Source organism: Neodiprion lecontei, chromosome 2 (genome assembly GCF_021901455.1).
Source record: "Neodiprion lecontei isolate iyNeoLeco1 chromosome 2, iyNeoLeco1.1, whole genome shotgun sequence".
NCBI lineage: Eukaryota > Metazoa > Arthropoda > Insecta > Hymenoptera > Diprionidae > Neodiprion > Neodiprion lecontei.
This window is the reverse complement of record NC_060261.1, coordinates 41,237,622-41,249,582: the sequence shown is the minus strand read 5'-3', so window position 1 is coordinate 41,249,582 and position 11,961 is coordinate 41,237,622. Positions and strand designations below refer to the sequence as shown.

At 42.8% G+C, this 11,961-nt stretch overlaps 1 protein-coding gene across 1 annotated transcript; it reads left to right on the top strand.

The window, feature by feature from the left end:
* The first annotated feature begins 9,453 nt into the window (after positions 1-9,453).
* Positions 9,454-11,961, top strand: LOC107225975. Its single transcript, XM_015666632.2, has 5 exons — positions 9,454-9,499; positions 10,167-10,307; positions 10,803-11,195; positions 11,308-11,451; positions 11,643-11,961. Exons 2-5 carry the CDS (start codon positions 10,191-10,193, stop codon positions 11,742-11,744), a joined length of 756 nt encoding a protein of 251 aa, XP_015522118.1. The 5' UTR covers positions 9,454-9,499; positions 10,167-10,190; the 3' UTR covers positions 11,745-11,961.

Genomic DNA, 11,961 nt, shown 5'->3' with positions numbered 1-11,961 from the left:
TCCCCAGGGGTGGCTACGTGCATGTGTGCATCCACACGCGCCACGGCCATTAACGTAAGCTATCGCCCGACGCAGCGTACAAATTCTCCCCGGCTTGCGGAGCTTGCGACAATTAAATATTGCAGAAGACACCCTGCAGCTCTGCGGACTGGCCCTCTGTTAAAACCGGTAAAAACAACGCCGATGGTCCGCCTGCAGCCGTAGCCATAATAAAAACGGGGATTGATCCTAAACTGCGTCAGTTTCTGCACAGCGGAAAATAACGACGTGATACGTTACCGTGGAAAATTAATGTTTTTCGGGGATAATATAGTTGCTTGAAAAAAAATGAACGCACTTTTCTTCTTCAGCTCTGTGAGAAGACGAGCGTTACGTTTTCTTCGGGGTCTGTTATCAAGACCAATACCTTACCGTGAGAAAAGCTCGGGATAACTCGAGGCTTGCGAGCCGCGAAGGTATAATACCTATAGTGCGGTAATTTTGTGGGCATTACGAGCCAAAGTGGAATAAGTGGGGTCATTATAAATGCATGACGAGCTGCTATGCCTCGGCAGGTAATGCGTGACGGATGAACCTGGCCTATCCCGCAGCATCCCCCTTACGTATGGCTCACGCATTCATCGGCCGGAGGATCACCCTCCGAACAAGCCTTCGCCTAGCGAAACGTTGTATAGATTACGGTTAGCGATAAGTTTCCCAAGCTCCACGGGCTTCGCGAATTCGATTCCTCCCTTACAGCAATTTCTTTTCCCCTCCTGATGTTCGGAATTTTCAAAATTATTACGAAGAAGTCGTCTTAGTCGGTATAATAGAAGCTGAGGATAAATAAATCGACGCTGCAGATACCTGAATTAAAAATTATGAAGTGTACACTGTATTCCCTGATAATATTCTTTTAATCGTTGAAATAATCGATAGGATACGTGTAAATAACTGATTGAAACCTTCGTCAAAAAGGTTACATTATTTGTGAAACTTTCACCCGCAAAAGTCCATGAGAATTATTTGAAATGCTCGTAAAATTACGGCGATAGAATTGATCGTCCAATGGATTAAAAAGTGCGCGCAGCGTCTGACCGCACCAAACCGTTACTACTGATCGCAGCTTATAGGGTTCGCCAAATTTCAGTCGAAGAAGCTTTGATGTCCGTCTGGCTGACCAGTCGGTAACAGTGAGCTCTTGGCAATTGCATCGAGGTTGATAATGATTGATAATAATCGATCGGCGTCATGTTTCCTGATGATAAAAATAACGGTCTCAAAGATTTCACTGAAATTTGTGCGAAGATGGATCTGAGAATATTGTAACAAGGAATGCGTTATGCAAGACGTTTGTTTTAATAAAAGAATGAAAAGATTGAAGCAGTGACCGAAAGTATATAGTAAAATGGTATAATGGCGCGGTTTCCGTGCGGCGGAGACCCGGATGTTATTGGCAGGAGAGCGGAGCCATTAGTCGCAATGATGGATGCCTGACAGGAGCGGCGGCGTCCCACCCCGACGGCAGTTATAGTAAGTAATGGCTTCACTCTGTGCTCTGAGAAAGCCTCCCCGTAATAACAACAAATCTTGCCTATATTAATTCCCTGACGGACATAACTCTCGGTATATGGACGCTAACTCAGGAAAAATTGCGCGATGAAAACGTCGCGCTCTAACAAAATACGAGCCAAGTATTAGGCCAGGTCGTCGCGTCTCGCGCATCTCACCACGACGACGACGGGGGAAAAAAAATAACAATGATAAGGATAACAGCGAAACAGAACAAAAAAAAAAAAAATAAAAAAAAAGGAAAGAGAAGAAAAAAAATTAATAAAACGCAAAAAAGAACGCCGACGAATAAACCGCTCGAACTACAATGTCGAGCGTATATACGAACGCTGAAATTTTCGGTGAAATGCGGACACTGCTGAATGCCGTTCTCGCTGCAGCGCTGCAGCGGCGGGTATTCAATTACTTTGCTCGGAATGATCGAGGCTCGCGTGCCCCGAGATGCTATATAATAGAATACGGCAGGTAGCTCGGCGCGACTCGGTGTGTCGATAATATCTCAGGAGGAGAAATTGGAAGAGATCGACGAGCTTCATATATATTATATTATATAATAGGCGTAGATGATATACCGCAAACGCTGCTGCCTTTTTCGGTCCGATTGTGAGACGTAAACCCGATATCGAACCTTATGTAGCTATAAGTATGTCTGTACATATACTTGGCGGTAAGGCAATTAATGAGGTTCCGACGGAGCGTTTTTTCGCCTTATTAAACTCCCGGGATCCTGTAATCGCCGAGTCGTTTGTCTATCCCGTTTCTTTCCCCGGGCGTGCGGGGGAACCCCTGAAAGCTTCCATCCCTCGTCGAGGGATGGCTTGTACATTACCGTTCGGCAACAGACTCAAAAATCTGGAATTTTCGATTCCTTGCCGGCGCGATTCCGAACCACGCAGAGCCTGCAAATTTGCGAAGGGAGCCAATTATTATTAGAATAATCTGCGCGGAGCCTGTTGGGACTGTTTAAATTGCGTTCAGTATTGCTGGAAGCGTCATTGGGCTCGGTCCATACCCCTAAATCATTGATTGTTGCATTATCTGTTATTGGCAATGCAATTAACCGTTTAGCAAAACAACATCGTGCGTATGTGCCGTTTTGCGCGGGCGGAACGCGCGGCATAAAGGCCGCTCAGCGGAGCCGAGCCGTGCCGAGCCTATCTATGCACGAGCGAATTGATTTGTTGTACATGAGCGGCGGGATTAAACACACTGCAAATACCGGGGACACAAGCGGCGCTTTAATACAGAGCTATGCTGTTTCCGCCTAGCCCTGTATAATCAGCCGGTGCATTGCGGTGCAGTTGCAGTTGCAGTTGCAGTTGCAGTGGAGCGGAGGTGCCACGCTGCATATCCGTCTCCGAGAAGCGGCGACAGTTGATCCCAGCAATTACCGCCCGAGTCTGCAGCTTGTACAGCGGAACACCGTGCGGAGGCAATTGCACATAGAGTCGGTCTCTTTTTCACCGCAGGTGCGATGCATGCGGAAAAAAAAAACGGGGATAATTTTCTGATAGTGAGCTTAGGAAAGGTGGCGATCCTGCAGAATCGCGAGGCGTGAAGCTTATATCCAGGAGGAGTAAGGCATTAGCGACAGTTAATAAAAGTAAAAGCTATAAGGGTATTATCGCGGTGTAATAACCTTGAGGTCAATAAGATGCAGTCTAATTGAACGTTACCGGTATTAGAGCAATTATCTTTCTCATTATAGGGCCGTACTAAAATCCGTGAAAGACCTGCAAGCTGCGCTTAAGTAATACCCGATTATCGCCCTGCAGTATTCTCATAATAAAACATGATGTTAATTCAAAAATTTTCTTACTCCGATTATATACCGTTTATACCTTGCAGCCGCTACCTGCAGGATATAATTTCCTAATTGCCTTATATCCCTGCAACATCGTTTTTAATTCTTCAGTCTTATCGAGTCCGCGCGCGAATCGAACACTTTACTAGAAGAAATAGAAAGAAAAAAAAAATGGTTCACCAAAGCTCGTGCAATGAAAGAAGTTTTTCCAAGCAATTGGAAGCCTGAGGATAATTTTCAACCCGAAACTAATCCGAAGATAAATTTTTAAATCAAAGACATAATTAGGCCGGTATTTTTGCAATTCTACTCGTCAAATGAAAGAGGAGATTAAACTATGAAGAAACGTCGAGTGTACGAGTTTTCCAAGGCGAATTTGTGATTATTCTCGAAAACATCTCGGTGCGAAGTATTAAACCTGCTGGCAGGAGTGTCGAGACGGGCGTCGCGAGGATCCGCATTTTTCCCCGTTTGAACAAGATGCATGAATATGGAGAAGTAAGCTAATGCCGACTGCTACCCGGTGCCACGGCAAAGACCGTAGGCTTCTTGTTCAGGCTTTCGGCTCTAAGTCCTTGTTATGATTCAACACTTTAAGCTGGTCTTGGCGTTTGTTCGTGTTTCCCCTGCTAATTCCCCGACCGACGCGAAGTTGTGTTCGTTGTCTATTTCCTACTGCCAGGAGAGGAGGAGGCGTATGCGCCGCGATCCCCGCATCATAATATATATTCCTCTCTGCCAAATGCGATGCGGTGCGTGTGTCTCACACCGACGCGACGTAGCAGAAGCAGCAGCAGCGGCAGCAGCAGCAGCAGCAGCTACACCATCGCCTGACAATTGCCGGGCTTATCTACGCGGAATATAACCAACATGAGCTTATTTCGTTCCGTTTGAGGACCGCGCCGAGACAACGGCTCCGAGGATCAACCCCGATGAATATCTCAAACTTGAATTAACTTCGGGAGAGCCGCGTGGATTCTACCTCGTTTTTGGCGACGCTGCAAGCTCCTAATGACTCCGTACAAACCGCGTTGACGGGTAGACAAACTTGATCTCTCGATACCATTCTTACCGTTATTTTCGAAAATAGGATGTTAGAAGAAGCGCCAAGAAAATGGTTGTTCCAAATTTTCAATCAACTTTCATTACAGTGATACTTAAATTTTTTTTTCTCAGAGGAAAGAAAGCTCGACGAAACGTTTCTTGAATATTCAACCACGCGTACTTAACTTTCAAAAACTATCGGGATGATCATTGTACACACCCGTTCTATTTTTTTATCAACTTGTCTTGAACGCGACGATCTTAGAAGTGAACAAACCCAGCGTCCAGCTTGTGAAAAAACGGTTGCGTTATTCCTTGGACAAGAAGGTTCGCCGAGTCAATAGGAATCATCGAGACTAATATAATGCGTATAAGCCACACTGGAGAAACATCCGCGGGTGGAGTGTCGGGCATCCATTAGCAACAGAAGTAGGTATTCGTCGGATAAGATACATTACACGCATGTGTGTGTGTGTAAATGTGGACGTCGAAGTAGAGAGAAATTTATAGTGACAGGAGCGCTTGAAGGGATTGTAAATCCCCGTTTGAGGATCGCTGATACCGAGTTTTATGTGGGACATTAGTTGGTCGGGGCGTGGCTGAAGGCCGGAGAACGCAGCGCGCGGAGCTGACGGTGAAACCGGTGAAACCGGTGAAACGGCGAACGGTGAACGGTGCGGAGTCGAGAATAGCGGCCGCGGAGTTACCGGAGTGCAATAAATTAACCCAAAATGAAAGACAAATCGCCTCAGAGCTGTCCGCCCGCCACCGTGATAGAAGCACTGCCCTAGCTGATGCCGGCTAGCGGTCCCTTGGGCAGCGAGCTCGTCAGCTTCCACGAGCTCTCCCCCTCGCCCCCACCCCACCCCCCCCCCCCCCCCTCCTACCCCCGTACCCGCCCCCGCCGCCCCCTCGTCAAGCAGCCCCTGAGCCCTGGACCAGGGTGATGGACGCCTGCCCAGCCACGGGGGACTCCCAGAGCAGACCCGACGTCGCCGCAGCGCCTCCGTCATCCGAACTTTGTTTTTCGCACGACGTTTGCCGCTGGACCGACGAGACCGAAACTTCTTACTCGTTACGGTGTCTGCGCGAGCGGGAAAAACTGGGAGAATAACGGTGGGTTTCTTTGGAGTGGTCTTTTTTTTTTTATCACACTCTAAAAATCGAGACTTTCGAGACGAAAAGCTCTGTTTGACGACAGGACGATTTTTGGTTCTGTAATATTAAGAAGCTGATTGGTTGGTCCGAAATCCATAATTGTTGTCAATTTTGTTAAGCGATGATAGTGCCGCGTTGAGTGGTTATCAAAATCTTAAGATAAGAAAGATTTCTTTGGAAATGTTAAAATTGAAAATATGTACTGGAATTACGAACAGAAAATTAGATAGCAATACCTATCTTCCGATCGCTTAGAAATCGTTCAAAAACTATAGTAGATTCATCCCGTTTCGCTCTGTTATGAATCATTTTATTCAGAATACTATTTTCCACAAAATATTGAGTTTATGATCAACAAATGGCAATATTGAATTGACTATGAACCATCGTACAGTGATATCAGACAAATCTACTAAACCTTTTACAACTCTGAAGCAATTTAAATTGAAACATCGATATTCAATCCAATTTTTGTAATTCCAGTACTTTCTTTTATCATATTTTCAAAGTGATCTTCACGGCTTAGGAATATGATAATTCGATGAATACTTAATGCACCGCTCAATCGTAATAAAATTCATAAAATGTATCGACATTTGCTCAACCAAATTCTTTGACAATTCAAATTTCGACATAGAGCTCGCTAAGTTACAAATGTGCACGACGTTTTTGGGGTTGCCATGTACTATGCAATCCATCTGGCACCAGCTCAATCGGTGAAGTCAGCTTCGTTCGTCTTGAACCAAGACCGCATACATTTTTAAAATTCTCGCACCAATTGATATTCTCATACAATTTATAACTTGATGCCAAAGTTGACCAAGTGATGAACAACACAACGAACGATGGTTTCCTGTTTTCTACTGCTTTGTTTTCTTTTGTGCAGTTATAATACTCGGTAGCTTTGCGGGAATATTTTTATCACGTATCGCATAAAAAGTAATGAAAACGACATCCTCGTTAACGCAGACCAGAGCTTACCTTATACCTACCCTCTAGAGTCTGTATATATACATATATATATATCTCTCTCTATATATATATATATATATATACATAATACATATAACCTACGTATATATGCTCCATGTAAAAAAGACCCTGCTTATTTGTTCATCCTGTGGTTTTCTGCCGGATTAGAATTTAGCTTCTTCTTGTTCTTCTCCTCCTTATTTTTTTCTTCCGCAAAAATAGTCTCGCAGATTACCAACCCTCGCTGCAGAAAAGTTGAAAATTTCTTACCTACTCTTCATATTTACTAAGAAAACCCGAGTTGATTGCGAGTAAAATTTCCATTAAAGTTGAAAGTGTGAAAACATATTGTGGTTAATCGGGTGAAATAGGTTGTTCACCTACAGACAAGACGCAGACGATGCGATCGGATGATTGACACATCGTAAAGTTCAGTACAGGACTTGTTCAGAAGTCAATTGTAATTTCGCTGTGAAATCACACCGGCGAAGAATGCGTGATGCTAATTCCAATACTTTGATCCGATGAACAAATGATTGACATTTATGAATCTTGAACTTGAAGATGGTTTTGGAATTGAACAAAAAGACAATAACCACCTAGGGTTGCATAATTTAGCCAACACAAAGATAGCATAGGTCCTGAAGAGAGTGAGAAACTGACGTGGCAGTAACCGACCTTGACGAAGGGACTTCCTTCAACCTTGGCTTCGCCGCGCAAGCAAACATCTCAAAGGAACTTCAGCACCAAGAACCACTCATAAGCAGCCGAAGGCCCGAGGCGTGACACCGTCGACTTGAGATCTCTCTGTGTCTCGCCTGCTAAGCTCAGACGTATCAATTAATTAACCTACCGGATAGAACCTGCTAGGCATTGTACGCCGCGAAAGCTCAAGTTCCTTCGGTGGAACGGTTCGAAATTTACGGTGCTAGTCGGGTTTATCACGCGTCCGTCTAAGAAATTCGACAGAAGCTCGGTCGAGCTTGAAAAGGATCCGACGACTCCGAGGCAAGGAGCAGAACCTTCGAAGTGAATTCACCTTCGTCCGGAAAGTGGGAAAGGGTGATAGATCAGAGGAGGAGCTGCGGGGATTGGAGGGAACAATTGGGGACGGTTATCGTTGCGCAATACAATCAGCAAAGTTTCTATATAAGCCCAGCGGCCGATAAAGCTTTATGTATATTACTTGTCCAACTAATGATAGTGCCGGCACGTGAGATTTGCGTCAAAGCTTCCTCTTACAAAGTTTATCGCGAAATCGAAATAGCTTTATCCACCGGATCGAGGCGCGCTGGGTACCGAAGCAGTAATAATCGCGCGTCCATTCCGACGCCTTTGCAACACCTCGATTCATTCCTCTCGGAAGTATGCCGAGTAACGTAATAGTGGCGGAAAGAAAAGAAAATTTAACAAGCAAGCATTCACTTAATTTATTCCAGACAGTCGGTGTATGTAATTCGATTGCAAAACGAATCCGTCCTCAGGTAACGAGTATCGTTATTTCTAACGAGAAAGTGGAGGACGAGCTTTTGCATGCTTCTGCCATCTAGCGCCGCTTTCCTCAACTTGGACGCCAACATCAATTAGGATGTGTGGATTTACCAGTTGCAGCAAACCGAAACTTCTGGAATCTGAAGGAACATAACAAATAGCCCGTGAAAATAATGTTATAAGTATGCGGAATTTAAATTGATAACAAACCGTCAAACACTGAGTCTATTCATCTCTCGAGTACGTCGTCATCAATTCTTCACTTTTGATCAATGCTGCTTCTCAAACCCTAAAATAGATTCAATCCAACAAATACGAAGGATAAACTAATCACAGAGTAACTCAGACTGTGTAACCAATAAAAATTGTTCAAGGTTTCGTCCGACGGTGATTCTCGCGTTCAAGCTTTTCGCTTGCAATCGATACTGAATACTGAAACAAGGAAACAAAATTCACCCAAACGAGAATCCGTCTGGATTAGTTGACTGATCAAAAAGCTGACGCAGATACACAATAAAGTAGGCACTAATTGGCCTTCTTTCTTTAGGGTTGTCGGCAGGGTTCGGTACCTTAAGTCCCAGCCGGCAGTTGGTAGGCAGAAATCGTATGATATTTTATTCGCTCCTTTATCCCCTAGATCGCGGAGAGAACAGTTGGAGACATAAATTAACCACAAAAGGCATTATCAACCTATATTGCCATAATTTATGGCTACTAATTAAAGGGTTTAAGGAGGATCGTGGGGCTGATTTGCACCCCGCCGAGTGGAGTGAGCAAAGTTTAAACGACAAGGGCTCATTAAGATATGAACTGAGCCCAAGGAACGGTCCCTGTGAGCTCCTTCACTGCGCCTTCGCTCCGCTTCCCGTCTCGCTCTGCTAACGAAACTAACAAAATTTTACTAAATTAACCAAATTGAAATGAAAAAGGAAGAGAGTTAAAGAAAGGATAGAAAACGGGAAATAAAAACTTGATCACGGCTTGGAGATATTCCGGAAGAATATAATAATACCAGCATCGAATTGTCGGATCATTTATATACTTTTGAAAGGTGTGTACATACTGTGTCAGAATCATACTCGAGCTTCTTTGTGCCCACATCAAAGAAAGATAAAAATGAATTCAAGTTCTGTTGGGCCAATCTGGCGATTTGAAACCCAGTATAAAAAGTCGTGGAAAAAATTTTTCGGATTAGGTTCCAAGAATTTTGCGGCTTGAGGCAAACACTGACTCGGTATATAATCGTTGTGAAATAATGAATACGTAATTTTTCCGCCCAATGCCAGTTTTTTTTTTTTTTTTTACATAACCCCCCTCCCCTTTTACCGCTTACCGGTTTATATCCGAGCACCTCCCCACCTCTCTCACTCTGACTTGTACGACAGTTGTACACCGAAATATATCATCGCCCGATATCATTGTAGTTTTGTTATAGCGGACTCAACGTGCCGATCTCGCTTATATATCTGCTACGACAAAGTAAGTCCTGACCATATTTACCAAATAACTGCATCCTTTAATTCTACTTGTATTGAATAAATCATTGATTATCTATCAATATATGTATGTGATAAGACAAATTTATGTTACGGAGCAAATGGCCTTTATCTGGAATATCATTTGTTTTTGAAATATTAAAAAAAGATTTTCTTCATCCCAAAAGAGTGCTGCATACTCTGGTTCAACGCGTAATAAACAAACTGTTTTTTTGCGCCTCGTATGAAGATTATTGTTTTTATTACCTTTGACGAGCACTCCCCAATTTTTTTACAAACAAGAATTTTTAATGTTCTGGATCAGGTACTATAATACATTGAATGTTTTCGAGCGACCTTTGAATATTCATATTGAAGCTTGATCTTTTTTACAACAGTTAGACATAATTATGGAACAAAATTACAAATGATACACATAAAAATACTTCATAATATACAGTTACTGGCATACTCAATTTACGGATAATTTAATTAAAAATAAGTTTTTCACCTAAATTCTTTTGAATTTTTGATAATTTTTGCTTAAGATGATACTAATTAATTTCAAAATGCATACTATTAACACTGACTTATATTCTAAAAGAGTGCAATTTTCGTCGCGAGTTAAGATTTCTGCACGACGATCGTTAAGCTTTTATATTGGTTTTCAGGGATTCCGGCAACAAGTCGATACCATGTCTCATCCCGTCACCATACAACCAAACACCATGTTCACCATCAGTGGCCCAACGATCAACCCGACAACTAATTACTTAAAAACTCTTCCTGGAATTCTCCGATTACTGGAAGTTGTGAGTACTCCAGCATGTATCGATAAATAAATTATTCACTGCGCGGTATAACTTCGCATAGTCAAGTATTTCATCATCCTTGTGAGTCGTGTTCATTAATTTTTTAATAAGACGGAAAACTGCTAATAAAGTCGGTTCCTGTCTAGCGTTTCACGCGGTTGGCGGTTCTCGATAAGGACACCGCGATAAGTCAGTGAGTTAAAATCTGACCGTTACGCAAGACGTCCTGCTTGCTATAAGGTTGCTCTAACTTAAATATATTTCGTGCAAATTATTGTAATACCATGCAAAATTTGGTAAGAGTTAGCCCTCTTTTGCTGATTTTCTCTTAACGGTCATACACAAACTGGAGCCTACGGATTTAGTACTTAAACATGGTGGACCAGACTTGGGTACATCATATACGGCGACGGCATAAGTTTTTGAGCAATTCTTAGGCCATGGCTGACCATACTCGTACATGAACTCACCTGCAATTTACGCGCTCAATTTCAGATGCTGGGCATCGTCTGCGTTGGGATCATTGGATACGCTCAGACTACAATTGGCAACGTAATTGATGAAGTTTACCCCAAACTGCATATACCTGCTTCTGGACTTATGAACAATTTCAACGGTCTTAAACTTGATGACAACATCAACTCTGTTAATTTTGGTACCATTCCCAGCAGTGTCAACCAATATGGGCTCATTGTCAAGGATTTCAAACCAAGTGCTTACGCCGCCAACATTCCCGTCCTGGGGATTGTGACTAGTTTCATAGTGACAAGACCGTACAGCATGTTTTTTTTCCTCATGACGACAACATTCATGGTCGCATCTTTCATTCTTCTAATATCATGCATCGCGTCCTTTTCAATCAACTTGATAATATCAAAGGGTGACTACGTAAGTTCATCCAAGATGGAATTAACGGAATTCATTTGTGGTCCTCATTACGTGAAATTATTCCACTGCACAATGAAACTTCACACACCAGCATTGATCCTATAATTTCCAGTTGCAAGACGTACTCTACCATGTGATCGGATTCGTATTGCTCCTGGCAGCATCAATTAGCGTTCTCATAGAAACTACCTTAAACGGTTCCAATCTAGTTGTAGAATTGGTTTTTCCCTCGAAGAATGCCGTAACGGCAGCATCGGTGAGTTTACTTAAAATAAACAATTAATACCATGATAACGGTGGATGATTATATAGTCGACTCTGAGACATGCAATTACTTCCTCACAAGTGTCTCTATTCTTGCACGATACACTCAAAGTGTTACTTGCAGATGTCTGCTAAAATGAGAAAATCAAACTATTGGAAACAACCAATATTTAATTTTTTTAGGTTATAGGAATGGTCAATGCGTTATTGTACCTTTTGAGTGCTAAACTAGCTCTGAAATCCTACAGAGCTGAAGGATGTGGTCGTACGGGCTTCACCGCTTAAAGAAACTCATACTTAAGACAGTTACATTTACATTACCAAAGTTGTAAGGAATGCAGAACAGCAACTATCAGGCGCAAGCAAAGACTCTTGTATCATGATCGTTCCCATCGTATGATAAATGTGCAACAACGAAAAAAAAAAAAACTAACGAATGTCGAAGTATGCTGTAACGGATCTGCCAGGATCCAAAATTTTTAGGCTGAATCCCTAATCTCAA

Excerpts from the sequence above, each read along its gene's own strand:
- LOC107225975 (XM_015666632.2), top strand. The coding sequence starts at position 10,191 with ATGTCTCATCCCGTCACCATACAACCAAACACCATGTTCACCATCAGT. Across the intron at positions 10,308-10,802 it reads TTCTCCGATTACTGGAAGTT|ATGCTGGGCATCGTCTGCGT; the intron begins GTGAGTACTCCA and ends GCTCAATTTCAG. Across the intron at positions 11,452-11,642 it reads ATGCCGTAACGGCAGCATCG|GTTATAGGAATGGTCAATGC; the intron begins GTGAGTTTACTT and ends TAATTTTTTTAG.